The sequence below is a fragment of the Juglans microcarpa x Juglans regia genome, chromosome 8D (assembly GCF_004785595.1).
Source record: "Juglans microcarpa x Juglans regia isolate MS1-56 chromosome 8D, Jm3101_v1.0, whole genome shotgun sequence".
Classification (NCBI taxonomy): Eukaryota; Viridiplantae; Streptophyta; class Magnoliopsida; order Fagales; family Juglandaceae; genus Juglans; species Juglans microcarpa x Juglans regia.
The window spans coordinates 5395531-5411532 of record NC_054608.1 but is presented as its reverse complement, the minus strand read 5'-3'; the positions used below and the strand labels follow the sequence as shown (position 1 = coordinate 5411532).

At 33.6% G+C, this 16002-nt stretch overlaps 1 protein-coding gene across 1 annotated transcript; it reads right to left on the bottom strand.

The window, feature by feature from the left end:
• Positions 1-5136: 5136 nt before the first annotated feature.
• On the bottom strand, positions 5137-5691 carry LOC121242148 (UDP-glycosyltransferase 71K2-like). Its single transcript, XM_041140049.1, has one exon. It carries the CDS (start codon positions 5689-5691, stop codon positions 5137-5139), a length of 555 nt encoding a protein of 184 aa, XP_040995983.1.
• Between the last annotated feature and the right edge of the window lie 10311 nt (positions 5692-16002).

Genomic DNA, 16002 nt, shown 5'->3' with positions numbered 1-16002 from the left:
TAAATATATTAGTAGTAGCATATAGTTTTTGTTTGTTTGTTCGAGATCAAGTCAATCACTTAAAGGATGCCTCAAATTTGGGGCACCTACTTCTTGTTTGTTTCTTACCATTTGCCTTTGGGTGGGGGCAAATGCTACTTGTTTATTTCTAAGCATATGTGATGCCTCTTGTTTACCATTAATTTGTCAAGTGTGTGCGGTTTGCGTGTCGCTGTAAAAATGTACATTTGTCACTGACCACGCACTGCTTCACATGGCATCGATCTTTCAAAGATTCGATTATTATTATTTTCTCCACTCTTTGTCAACTCTCAATGAAAGCCAGCTATCAAAGTTAACCTATTGTTGATGGATTGTAGCTTCACCAGTATGACATAACTCGACTTTTTTTATTTGTGTTCTTAGTTACAGTCCCCCTGATTTGCAATCAATCCCTTAGATGCACAAGATTTACACATCACTGTGAAAGGAAAATGCTAAGTTGCCCCTTGGTTTGGCCTTCTCGATTTGACCACTCGTCTATTTTATTTTATTTTTATTTTTTATTCTTAACGATTAAGGAAGTGATCACTATTGAAAGAAAAATATATGAAAGAAAAAAGGAAAAAATATAAATTGCAATTGCACTAGAGAGCACGCATAGCAATATATGCTAGGTGGCTGAGTAGCATTATCCCATTGTGAAAATTCGTGGTACTCAGAAATGACCACCTCCGATTGCGGCTGATCTTCTAGAGATCTAGATTCTCATCATTTTTCTCCACTCTTTATCAACTCTCAACAACAGCCCACTATTGAAACATACCGTTGACATGGTATAAAATTTCAACAGTACTATCTCATAGAATTCCTGCTCTTGCTACATGTAATTTCCCGTTCATATGAAAACAAATAATTTATTAAATAACCCAATATAAAAATAAAAATTTGTAGATAAAAAGCCACCCCCGTACGAGTTAAAGGGGATGGAGGGAGGAGGGGATGGAACCTTCTCTCCCAAGTCCCAAGCCGCAGATTACCTCTAGTTGGACTCGGACAGCCCAAATCCCGACCCAAGTTCCTCAATCATGACGATTTTTTATTATCATTATTTTAGAATTACATCTTTTCAATCATCTTCTTCTCTCGCTCATTATTCAAGTCAGCGTGGCATCGACATGATCCAAAATTACAAATCAAACGATTCATACTAGTAGTTTTCAATTTCTAGAACCAATTTGTTTTTTAAAAATGATATTTATAATCATGAAATGTGCAAGCGTCGTACGATCATTTTTAAAAAAGTGAGATAATACGAGACTTGTAAGATAAAAAAGTAAATTTTTAATAATAGACCTTACTATTTTTTAAAATGATTATGTGGTGCTTATGCATACGTACTCCACGATTATATCTACCCTTACTCTTTGCTTTTAGGAGGGAAAATGAACTATATAATATTAGACTTTGCAAATATCACATGCTGCCTGTTAAAACAAAAAATGGATTTATATGGAAAAAATCATTTTTTTTATAGTGAAGTCTACTTTCTTTTATTTTTAAAAATGAAGTGCACATAATTTATACACTTTACACTCTAAAATTATATCTAACATTACTATTTTTTAATAGAAAGACAACATATTAGAAGAGAAAGAATTTTTTCTTTTAATTTATTTTTTATTTTTGTCTGTACAATATTACGATTGTGATTACAAAATAACTCTAAACCCATGCATCATCTTCAATCAGTCGTAATAAATCAAAATTGTAGTCTCTTGTAACCACCACTGATTTGATTATACATTGAGAGGAAAGTGATCGAATAGAGAGATTCACAGATGTCCAGAACGTGGAAGGAGTGGAATCAAAACCAGCAGCTAGCCGATGAAATCAGACAAACAGACAGACAGACAAATGCTAAATTGGAAACGCCAAAGTTTGGAAGGAAAAATGGTTTGTTCTGGGTTTGGACATATATATATATATATATATATATATATAGATATACACACACAACATGGTTGTTCCTCTTACTGAAATGGACAAGAAACAAGTTGGCTAGCGCTATTAGAAGCATGCAACTCGTTTCCGAAGCCCCGCATGAAACAGCGGCCATTCAAAACCAAGCCCCCTAGCAAAACTCCAACAACAACGAGAATAAAAAAGTACTAAGGAAAGACATACTCAAACAACAACAAAAACAAGATCATCATACACACACACATACGTACACATATATTTCATTTGTTGCTGAATTTGTCAAGTATTTTATGAAATTCGACATTACTCCTAAAACGTCTTGTTTTTAGAGTGGTGAGTACAGGAGCGGTCATGTGGTGAACACATTCTATCAATCTCTTTAATTTAACGATGAAAACCTAACACTCATGGTCTGATTTTTTTTTTTTAAAGTGAAATGACATCATTTTAGGATTTATGTAAAAGCTAATTCCCCCCGCACAGTCTCTCTCTCTCTCTCTCTCTCTCTCTCTCTCTCTCTCTCTCCCCTTCATTTCTTGCAGCTATGTCCTCTCAGAACATCTCTCCCTCTTGTAGTCACCGTTGCAGCGCGGCCCACGTCTTCGGTTCCTCCTCCTCTTCTTCTCAAACTCTCCCTCTCACAATCGTCATGGGTTTGCTCCAATATGTACTAGTTTAGGTTATTTTTTTGTTGTTTCTGATTTGTTGTGTATTGTGTTGTGGATTTTTGTCTATTTTGTTTGGAATTTTTTTTCTCAGTTGTGACCACCGTGGATAGGCGTTTGTGGGGGGGGGGGGGGGGGGGGGGGGGGTGGGAACCGACCAGTGGTCCATTCTTGCACTCCAGCACCCGAATGGGGGCTTTGTTCTCGGGATGCAGTGGCAGATTCTCGAGGGCAAAACACCCCTCCAACCATGTGGGAGCAAGGTGCGGGTAAGTAGCACCCTTAGATCAAACACATTGTTGATTTTAAAGATGCTAGAAAGATGATAAGTTTACATAAAAATGAATTTTTTTTTTGAGCTTTTTTTATGAATATAATGAATGCTAGAATAAATAATATGTTACACGCGCATTTTTTTTTTCTTTAACTCACCGTGCATTTAGAGAACCAGATTTTTTTTTTTTTTTTTTGAACTCACCATGCATTTGGAGATAGGCCCATTCTTCATATTTTATAGAGATCAGTGTGCATGTTCGATCCAAAGAGTACTTGTGCCACTGATTTCTGTATCTTTTGAAAGTTGGACACATGACCAAATCTCACTCATGAGTCTTTAGAAATTTGCCAATATTGCACCCTCTTCAAATAATCCAAGTCCAATTTCATTTTTGAGCTCAACTAAGCACACAAATATGAATTGAAGAGTTATTTTATTTACAAGTCGATGTAGAAAACACACCATCCACATCATTTATGTAGTACGATTTGATATACAAAACTCAAACTTATAAATTTTTATTACAAATCAAATCCCACCATATCAGTAAAGTAGGGTGTGCATCTTTTACACCGACTTATGAATATAATTCTTCTTAAATGAAATCTCAAGATAAATTTTCCTTTCATGACTAATTAAGTACTAATTGTACATCGGGGGTTCACACCAAAATTATAATTGTTCAAAACTAATTTTTGATCCTTTTTCGAACTCATGTAGTTGGATCCTTCTCACGCAGGCCCAACGGGTCAATTGACAAAATTCATATACTGTTGAGAGCCTAGGTCGAGTTGTCTTATGAACTCTGATTTATCATTTATTTTGTGAGACTTGTATATGTTGATGTCTCATTTTGAAGGTCGGATTCAGAGATGATGACGATGGAGGAGATGTATAGACTATACGGTCATGGCATGATTTAATGAAAGGAAAAATGATAGAAAATCAACTAGACATCAATTTTTCTATTAAAGATCTTGAGTCATCATGAAAATAATTCATAATAAAATATCAAAGATTCAGAGAAAATAAGTTCTAAGTCTCGATTTTTCTCTTTATTACAAGGTAAAGATGAAGTTTTTCTTAAGTACATATCACGCTCACCTATGAAACCATATATAGTTATTATATCTCAGTACTTGTCAATCAAAATCAAGCAAATTTTCAAATGAAAAATACAGAAAATAAATTGCAATAATAAAATAGATACGAGTTGAATTAATATTCTTGCATAACAAGGTGTAGAAAAGGTCCTAATTAATTAATAACTCGATTTTGATTGTGAAATGTTCAACAAGTACTACACATCATTTATCAATATTGGGGTTTTCATAATTACTACTAATTTCAGGTCGCATGCACCCAATTTGCATATATTAATTATTAATTAGGTGGCATGGGTCATGTATTAAAATTTAAAGGAATGGATTTTTTAATAATGAGCAAAGGAATTGTGAGGATAATGACTAATAATTATATATATTTAATTGCAACTCTGCCCACAGTTCCACGAATTATAATCGTAAAATAAATGAAAATGGAAGTCACGTACGCTACGCTTATTTGGTTAATTCAACGCAGATTGAACAGAATATATAAGTTGTACTTTGAGTCTTTGGTTTGGTATCGATTCATGTAATCCATTTAAAATTTGATAACCTAGCTAATCGTAGTTTGAAATAAATAATGTCGTTGAAGACATGGTTTTTATTTTAATAAAAATAATACTATTTTTTTATTAAGATCGAAGTTTATTTACAAGTATGTAATTTATTCACATATTTAACATCCTGAGTCACTATCTTGAAAAAAAAAAAAAAACATCCTAAGTCACTGATCTATTACAACATTGACGATATGGATTCAATAATGATGGTCCTCGTGACCACTTACACCAAAGTCTTGGGAGAAAATCTTCATAGAAGTCACTATTTGGCTGCATCCATTACACACATAATGTGAAGACCGGACTAGATTCACTAACAACAAGTCTTGATGCCCTCATTCCCCTCGTTGGCCATCTCCAAGTGCCCTGAGTCTCGATTCCAAAAGTTGAAACCCACGCCCCTCCTCCCTGAGCCCTCCTGAATCCTTAGCCATCAAAGTCGCCGACCTCAACCCCCCCTCCCCACCAAGATCTAAGCGCTCCCCACCACGACCTCAGCCCACCAAGAGCTCAGCCCTCGCCACCATGGTTTACTCAGCAGATGTACCCACCTTCCTTGTTGAGAGCTAATGAAGACAAAGCACCAGGACGATATAACTCGGAATGATTGACTCGGGATCGATTTCCCTAAACTCAATGCCCACCTGGTCATGCTGGGTTGGAAGGTAGAGCATGAAGCCACAAAAGGCAGCATTAGCGATAAAGAAGACATACGACGGAACACCAAGCTCATGAGCCACATGAATCTTGGAGAAGCATAACAAATCGCCCACCAAATCAGCAAGTGGAAGTGAAGCGGATAACACATGGTTGATGATAGCTTCTTTGACATGACTTGTGTAGTTCACTACGTACTCGGTGATGAATTTCTCAACAAACTTAAAGAAAAGCTCTTTTGGGGGAGGATCTACTTGAGGAAGATGAATAAATCTTACGCGGGTGTCAGAGGCAACAATCAACTGTACGAGGCTATGGTTGGTGGGTGCAAATGCTGGGTTCATGACAAGAATCATGATGGAGAAACGACCATCTCTATCAAGCAAATGCTTTGCAAACGCAATGGCCGATGCGAGGTGACCCATTCTAGGAGTAGGAATGAACACAAGCTCTGCTCTCTTCATCTTGTACTAACGGTTGAAGTGGTTATGACTGATGAGACGCTGACTTCTATATATTCTTCCCTTGCCTCGTTGTTCTATAGGTTGCTCCCATTTTTAAGCGTTATTTTGTACGTTTTTGTTAATTTGTTCGTTGTTATAATCTCGGTGGCACTGCCGAGAGAGGAGTCATTGGGAGGCGCTGGGTTAAGGAAGCTGAAGGAATTGAAGCGGGTTGGTGTCGAGGAAGGAGGGTGGTTTCGTGGGATAAATTCGAATGGGGATGAAAAGAGGAAACCGATTTTCAAATTGAATCAAAACAACACACGTTTTGGTTAAAAAAAAATAAAAGAGCAGAAGCAGCCACGTAGTGTGTGCAATATGTGCACAGCTTCAGTGGTTGCTTTGTAGCAATACTCAAGTCTCGGAGGTTATCCGTGTGCACCCCCAAAGTAGCGTCGGTAATTTTTTAATAATATTTATTTTTTTACCGTTACTTTCTTCCACTTTAAGTGCCTGAATTCAAGTATCATATATTGATATATGTTTAAGTGTCAACGGGCTTGTTATTTAGTTGTTGTTGCTTTGGGTTTGGGTATTAAGTTAGCTTATTTAAGTTTTAGATGTTGGCTTATTTAAAGTTGTAGACGTTGGTGTTAAATGGTTGTTAACGTTGGCTCCTTTATTCCTTTTCCCGGTTATGTCTATAGACTATATCTATATATTTGATTAGACCTTCGGTACAACAGGGTGCATGGTAACAAAAAACTTCAGGAAAAAAAAACAAAAGATAAGAGAAACAAGCTTAGTGAGTATATATTTTTTAGAATATTTCCAGATAAAAGAAATGTGTTCTTTTAGTAGAGTTTTGAGCTCAACCACTTGTGTATAATTGGTTCGGGCTATATGAAGATCAGTTAGGCTGTTGTATTATGGAGGAGTCAAGTCAAGAGGAGTTCTGTTGCACCGATTAATCTGAGACTTTGTACAATGCAAGGGGCTTGAATCTCTTTAAAAAGAGCGATATTTCCGTGCCTCAGTCCAAACTGGTTTCGTTTGATTGTTCATTTCATTGTGATTTTTATTATATTATTGTGTATTTTACTCACAATTTTAAGGAGATTTCAGATGGAGCCTAAATCGAAAAATGCACAGAAAACATTGGAGATCTCAATAAGCCATTTCAATTTGTTGAAAGGTGGTGGGCAGATTCCGGTGCCAATAGGCATATATGTGACGATAAAGGTTTGTTTAAAAATTATACTCCCTTTGAAGTAGAGAAATAAATTACATTTGATGATTCTAGTAAAACCAAGGTTGTTGAGAGTGTTGAGGTTGAATTGAAATACACTTCTGGGTGTATATTAACGCTAAAAGATGTACTTATACACCGTATATGAGGAATAATTTTATGTCGAGTTTTTTACTCAACAAAACGGGTTTCAAACAAACTATTGAATCTGATAATTTTGTTATAACGAAAAATGGAGTATTTGTGGGCAATGACTATGTTTGCGATGATATGTTTAAATTGAATGTTGAGCATAAAGCATCGAACGTTTATATTTACATGCTTTCTTTTTTAGATTTTTGGCATGCACGTTTATGTCATATCAATAGTAGATATGTTACTATCATGAGTAGTTTAGGATTAATTCCCAAATTGACGAAGGATTTTAAAAAATGTGGAGTTTGTAGTCAAGTAAAAATTACAAAATGGCCTCATAGACAGTGCTGAGCACCGACTGCTTCGGAGTCGGAGGGCCCAACCTCCAACTCCAACTCCGACTTTGTCGGAGGTCGAATTCGACCTTCAACTCCGACTCCGAGATGTAGAGAATCCGCTCCGCCTCTGACTCCGACTTATCGGAGCGGAGTCCGATTTTTAGACTTTTTTTTTTAATTTTTTTAACTTCATATTTGACCCACTTTTTTAAAAAAATAAAAATTGTGGGCTATCAAATTTCAATTTTCTCAAAATTACAATCCAAGCTTATTAAACTTTTGATTATAATAAAAAAATATAACTAAATAAAACAAGTAACATACTAACATACATTCAAAAATTAAAAATAAAAAGAAAGTCCTATTTTTACATGAACTCCCATCATCCATGATTCCATATCCACATCCAACTAATCACTACAATAAATAAAGGCACCGTATACGAAATGAAGATTAAAAAAAAAAAGCACCGTATAGTTACTATAGTATACTATTATAATTACTATGAATCTATTTTTAATTATATATATATGAAGATTCATAAAAAATATATGATATATATATTATTATATATGAATATTAAAAAAAAGGCACCGTATACGAAATGAAGATTCAAAAAATAGTATTACTATTTTATGTATAATATACTATTACTATAATATACTATTAGTCTATTACTATATCTTATAGTATAATTACTAATACAATAGTATCATACTATTAGTATGTTAGTGATTTAATATTATATATATATATTAAATCTCTAATATCTTATACTTGATATATATATATATATATTAATATATATAAATATTAGTAATACACTAATAGTATTAGTATTAGTTATACTAGTAGTGATATTAGTTATACTAATAGTTATATTAGTATTAGTTATTATTAATACTATATATAGTTATAGTGATTAGTATAACTACATTAGTATTAGTTATAGTGATTTAGCATAACTATATTAGTATAAGTTATAGTGATTTAGTATAACTATATAATATATTAGTACAAGTTATAGTGATTTTGTATAGATATGATAATATAAGTTATAACTATAGTCTATAATAGTATTAGTATAAATATTAGTATAAGTTATAGTGATTTAGTATAACTATATTAGTATAAGTTATTGTGATTTAGTATAGGTATAATACTATAAGTTATAACTACAGTCTATATTAGTATTAGTATTAGTTATAGTGATTAGCATAACTATATATTAGTATTTGCTATAGTGATTTTAATTTAGTATAACTATACAATACTATTAGTATAAATCACTATACTAATTATATCACTGATAGTATTAGTATACTAATACTAGTATATCACTATAGTTAATAGTATCATATAGTAATATAGTAATGTAGTATTAGTAATTAATACTATAGTGATTTATATAGTAATTGATATATAGACTTAAAGTGGATTACTAATAGTATTAGTATTAGACCATAAATCTAATTAATATACTAATATATATTAGTATTACTAATATATTTATCAAAAGTTATATGTTGAGAATTTTTTAAGTCAAAAAATATAATTAATACAAGATATTGTTATATAAAACTTATATGAATAATACTTTAGTTATTATACATTAGTATAATATGTTATTCTAAATTTATAGATTAGTGTTTATCCATTAGTATTACATGTTGATGTTATTATGCATCTTAGTGTTTATAGTATATTATATATACATTAGTATTACATGTTATTATATTTATACATTAGTAATTTAGTGTTACAACTTACATGTAACATGGTAGTAATATTGTAAATTTGTAATAGTATGATATTTACATATAGTCATATACTAAACTATTATTATTTATTAGTCAATTTAGTCTATATATTATAGTATAAATATATTATTTAACTAGTATATTATTGAGTTTAACTAACTATATAAGATATAGTTGTATAAAATTTAAATGATTAATATATAGAAAAACACATATTTTTTATAAAATATGTATAAAATCGGGGACCAAGTCGGAGGCGGAGTCGGAGGCAGAGTGTTGGACGCGGATCAGAGAGGAGCTGGAGTCGGTTCATCCAATGACTCCGACTCCGATTTCCAATAGGGAAAAAACTCCGACTCCGACTTCGACTTCGACTCCGACAAGTTGGAGTCGGAGCGAACCAAGAGCGGAGTCAAATTCGGAGTCGAATTGTTGGATTTTTGCTCAGCCCTACTCATAGAAGTGTTGAAAAAATATCAAATTGTTAGATTTAATTCACACCGATCTTTGTCAATTTGAAGGAATTTTAACTCGGGAAGAAAATAGATATTTTATCACTTTTATTGATGTTTTTTCAAAATATACATATGTTTATATATTAAAAAATAAAAGTGATGCTTTTGAAAAAATAAAAGCGTGGCTGAGAGAAAAAATAGAACATTGATTGAGTTGATGGATGCTATGCTTATTGATTCATGCGTTCCTTCAAATTTTTGGAGTGAAACAGTTTTGACTGCTTGTTAGGTTTTAAATAAGGTGCCTTGCAAAAATTCAAAAACTACACCTTTTGAATTATGGAGTGGGTTTAAGCCAAATTTGGAATATTTTGAAGTTTGGGGTTGGTTGGCATTTGTAAGGCTAATAGATCCTAAAAGACCCAAATTGGGTGTTAGAACTACTACTTGTGTCTTTCTTGGATATGTAAAAAATAGGACTGTTTATAGATTTTTTGATATTGAAAATAAATTTATTTTTGAATTAAGGAGTAAGAGAGCTAGAATTGAAAGAGATTTTGGTCCCAACTATTTTATTTACAATACTGAGGAAAATCCAAAGAATTTACTGTGATGCCCCGACTCCCACGTACGGAAATTCGAGAATTGTGACGTTGGGATGATGACAACACGGGCCACGCATCCGAACGAAATGTGCTCAAGTGTGTGCAATATCCAAAAGTGCACAACAAAGGTCGTAACGGTTAATTAAAAGTTCACCAACTAAGTACCAGTTATCACAAAATATATTACAAAGGGAAAATACATAAACGAGTGATAAAACGAATCTCGATACACGAGAACAATCCCAGATCACTCCTCTAGCGGAGCCAAAGCCTAAGGCTCGTCGTCCTCATCTGCATCAAAAACTGCGATACCATAAAATGGTACCGCAGGGTATCGAATATCGTGAGATTATGAATCTTAGCAAGTAATCAACCAAGCAACCCAAGTGATAGAAATGCATTAATGGAGCCAACACACATGAGTACATAACGAACCACAAATGTGACCCCAAAAACCTCATGTTCCCTGCAAATAATTATTTTTCAACGCACGCCAAAAATCTCATTTGACCAAAAACACGCCATGAATAATGTCTGTCATTTTTCCAGAAAATGCGCTTGTAACCATTAAATTATAAACCGACAACAAAAACATTTATCGGACACTATAGGTGGGAATCACATGTGGGACTATACCACTATCCCTACCGCATGTACCGTAGGCGGGAATCACAAGCAGGACTATACCACCATCCCTACAGTTCATTTTCACACAAGAAGTACTTATCAGAGCACTGTAGGCGGGAATCACAGACGGGACTATACCACCATCCCTATAGTCTCTTTTCATTTCTCTCAAACCAGTCAATCCAATCATTTCAAGTATACACATGAACATGTATGCAATTGTGCGAAAACCTAGTTTTCAGTTACAAACATGAACATGCGTGCAAATATGCAATGTACATAGTACAACACATTATCCAACAACCAATAAATCACAACATAGTCCAATAACACAAACAACTTCATCATTCAATCGATCCGACCCCCTTACTCCTTGGACTTAGTCCGACATAACCAACCAGTTAAGAGTAAAATGAGTTAGTGCAAAAATACATTTAAATCACGAAAGTTCTTTGGAAAAATACTTACAATGCTTTATTATAATTTTTGAAGGATCACGGAGGTACAAGAAGTAGCGGCACATCAACGAAATAGTGCAAAATGCACTGTGGCCATGGGTCTCAAAAACCCACTTTGGAACAGGGACAAACCAAGACCCGAGATTACTAGGGAAAGGCTTAGGGATATCGGTGAAACTAATGGTGGTGGTGCTTGGCCGTGGGTGGCGGCGTGGGAGGTGTTTGGAGATCAAAATGCTCAAAACAAAAATATGGATGGTGGAGCTTCACCGGTGGCGGATCGGAGCTGAGGATGGGTGGGTTAGGTTGCTGGGAGGTCAAGGATAATGTGGTGAAGAGAGGGTGGCTAGAGGTGGCACGACGGCGGCAGTGGAGCAAATGGTGGCTGCGGCTTTAAGTCGTGCGTGGAGGCCTAAAGTGGCGCGGGAGGGGTTGGGAATGAAGGGGGTGGTCGCCGGCCGGTGAGGAAGAGAATGGGAGGGGCGGTGAGGTGCACGGCGGTAGTGGCTGGAGGACGATGAAATAGACTGGGGAGAGAAGGGTTGGGAGAGAAGGGTTGGGAAAGAAGAGAGAGAGAGGAGAGAAGAAAATGAGGGGAAAAAGAAAAGAAAAAGAGGAAAAAGAAAAAGTGAGAGAAAGAAAAATGAGGTTTAATCCTCATATCTTGGGTCACAAAAATGATGCAATGAAAAAGATTTCAAAACAGCAAGTTAAATAAAATAATTTAAACGTAGTGATTAAATAAAAATAAAATTATTGAAGCCAACAATAAGCCAATTTAAAATAAAGAGCAATTTAAATAATGAACAATAATTATTAACAAGAAAACATATTGAATTAACAATTAAAAATGTCAAAATAATATCACATAAATCATCTAAAATTTAAAACAAGAAAACTCATAATCGTAATAAATGTAATAATTTACTTAGTTAAAATATACGCAAATACAGGATATCACATTTACAAGAATTTTTAGCATCACTTGATTCTGTATTTTTGAAAGTGGCTATCAATGATGAGATGGATTCACTAATTTCTAATAAAACTTAGAAATTAATGGATTTACCGCTGGGTTGCAAATCCATAGGGTGTAAATTGGTCCTTAGAAAAAAATTTAGACTAGATTGAACAGTTGAAAAATTCAAGGCTAGGTTAGTCGCAAAAAGGTTTTAACCAAAAAACCGACCTTTATTTTTCCGACACTTTTTTTCCAGTTATAAAAATAACATCCATTAGATTATTAATTTTCATTGTAGTAATTTATAATTTAAGGATTCATCAAATGGATGTTAAAACAATTTTTTTAAATAGAGACCTAGATGAAGAAATTTATATAGATCAACCCGAAGGCTTTGTAGAGACTGGCCAAGAAAGCAAAATGTGTAAATTGACAAAATCTCTATATAGCTTAAAACAGAACCCTAAACAATGGCATGAGAAATTTGACTCTTGCATGATTGAAAACAACAATAAGTCAAATGAAAGTGATAAATGTATTTATCATAAATCTTGAAAACATTCGCATGTTATTATTAACATATATGTTGATCATTTATTGATATTTTGTTCTAATTTGCATGTTATAGATTAAACAAAAGCATGCTTTGTAACCATTTTGCTATGAAAGATCTTGGTGAGGCTAATTTTATTCTGGGTATGAAAATTACCAAAACATATGATGGTATTTTTCTTGATCAATCGCATTACGTAGAAAAATTATTGAAGAAATATAATTATGTTGGATGCAAGCATGTTGTTACTCCTTTTGATTCTAGTGTTCATTTATTTTCTATTGAAAGTGATGATGAGGTGATTAATCAAGAGGAATATGTTAGCATGATTGAGAGTTTACGTTGTGCGACTGATTGTACTAGACCTGACATTGGTTATGCGGTAGGAGTACTTAGTAGATTTACTACCAAGCCTAGAAGAGACTATTGGTATGCAATGGATTGGATAATGAAATATTTATCCGGTACAAAATATTATGGTTTGTTTTATAAAAGGTATCCTGCTGTACTTGAAGGTTTTAGTAATGCTGATTGGAATACCTTGTCAGGTGCATCCCTTTCAACTACTGGTTATATTTTCACCTTAAGTGGTGGTGTTGTATGTTGGAAGTGTAAAAAAAAAAAAAAAAAAATGATTATTGCTAACTCAACCATGGAAGTTGAGCTTATAGTTTTAGCTTCAGTAAGTGAGGAAGCAAATTGGTTGATTGATTTATTACATGAGATTCCCTTATGAGAAAAACCAATTCCACCTATTTTAATTGATTGTGATAGTATTGCTATTATTGATAGAGTATAAAACCGTTACTATAATGATAATTCTAAATCCATAAGAAGAAAACACAGTACTGTGAGATCTTATTTGACTGACAGTGTTATTAACGTGGATTATGTTAAGTCTTGTGATGATCTTGCAGATCCACTAACCAAGGCCTTGATAAGAGAAAATGTCTAGAATTCATCGAGAGGAATGAGATTAAAACCCATAAATTCACGAGCAATGTATGAGGATACCCAACCTAGAGACCAGAGATCCTGAAAATCGAGTTCAATGGAAAAAAACGAATCATATGATGTTCGTGGGAAATGCACTATTTATTTTATTTCTCATTCCAATGATGTGAGTGTATTTATCCTATAATGTTGTGGATGATGAATTTTTGGAGAAACTCTCAATGAAATTCGGTAGCTCTTATGAGTAGGGTGTAAGAATTACAATAGCACCATTGACAGATTTTACCTATGTGAGTGTGAGAGTGAGGTCGCTCTCTATGAGATTTAGGTTTATTCTTAAATACACTCATGAAACTGGGATTAGCACAAAACCGTAATGTGCTAGCTAATAAAGCTAATGTCAACACCTGGATTATTGTGTATGAGTAATAATTCTTTATATCCCTTAAGCAGTCATAGCTCAAGTCTAAGACTATAACTGACTCTGTAGTAAAAGTTTTTATTTCACTAAGTGAGGGTTCAATGCAGAGCACACTTTTATGATGCATAATAATCTTTCTTTATCTGAAATATCTCTCTTTATTTATATTTTTTTTTATTAAAAATAGTGGGGAAATGTAGGTAATTTTTTTAATAATATTTATTTTTTTACCGTTACTTTCTTCCACTTTAAGTGCCTGCATTGAAGTATCATATATTTTTTATGTTTAGGAAAATGATTTACAAACAATATTTTTTCAACACTTTACACAATTATATTTTAAATAAGGGTTATTTTTGTAAAACATCTTATGAAAGTAACATAATTTTACAAAAATACCCTCATTTTATTACATTGTTGTGTAATGTATTGTACAATATATTATGTGTATATCACTACTCATATGTTTAAGTGTCAACGGGCTTGTTATTTAGTTGTCGTTGCTTTGAGTTTGGGTATTAAGTTAGCTTATTTAAGTTATAGTGGTTGGCTTATTTAAAGTTGTAGACGTTGGCATTAAAAGGTTGTTCACGTTGGCTCCTTTATTCCTTTTCCCGGTTACGTCTATGGACTATATCTATATATTTGATTAGTCCTTCGGTACAACAGGGTGATAACAAAAAACTTTAGAAAAAAAAAAAAAAAAAAGATAAGAGAAACAAGTTTAGTGAGTATATATTTTTTATAGTATTTTTTGTTGACCGTTTCTCACAGAGACGTCCGTGAGAACGAGTCTATTACTTAAGAGTCCTTGAAGTGGTCCAACACTCTTCCATCACGTTGATAATTGATCCCATGAAAATAGGATCACGTGGGACACGTAAACACCGAAGTTTGATGGAGGCTTCGGCTATAAATACAGTGTTTGATCCCCAGACTCACTTACTCAATTCCCTTCGATATTACACTATCTAAATAGAGTGGAGAAGAGTTTGGAAGTGCCAAACACAGAGAGAAACGCAACAAAATAGTGAATAGTATCAAGGCTGGAGGTATTTATTTCTTGGCTTTAAAACCTATCAATTCTTGTTTCTAAAGTGTAATTCCACATTCTAGAATTGTTTTTAGTCTAACAGTTGGTATCAGAGCAAGGTTTACCTCTGCCTTGATGTTTAAAATCAAAATTCGGTTCATCTCTGGTTTTTGGCAGAAATTTTTCAAAATTTGTAAGTTTTTTTTTAGATGGTTTTGACTTGAAAGAAGTTTAGAAATAATTTAGAAATAGTTTTTCTAAACTTTCTGTGCTTAAAAATGTGATTTTTGAGGTGAAAAATGGTCTAAAAATCGTGTTTCTGAATGCTGTTTGGAGGTTGAAGATGACCCAAACGACATGTCGTTTTCAGCCTTATTGAAAACGACATGTAGTTTAAGCAAGGAATGTTTCATTCAGTAATACTAAACGACACGTCGTTTTCAATTTGATGAAAACGACATGTCGTTTACTTCAGGAGTCTGTATCCCGTATAATGATAAACGACACGTCGTTTTCAATTTGATGAAAACGACATGTCGTTTTGTTTGAAGCAATTTTATCCAGTATAATGCTAAACGACACGTCATTTTCAATTTGATGAAAACGACATGTCGTTTTGTTCGGAAGCCATTTAACCAGTACGATACTAAATGACATGTCGTTTATAAGGTTGACAAAAACGACATGTCGTTTACATGGCTGTTTTTTGTTTTAAACAATAAGGAAAACGACAGGTAGTTTATATGGGCCTGTTTAAAAAAAAAAAAAAATTTTTTTTTTCTT

Excerpts from the sequence above, each read along its gene's own strand:
- LOC121242148 (XM_041140049.1), bottom strand. The coding sequence starts at position 5,691 with ATGAAGAGAGCAGAGCTTGTGTTCATTCCTACTCCTAGAATGGGTCAC.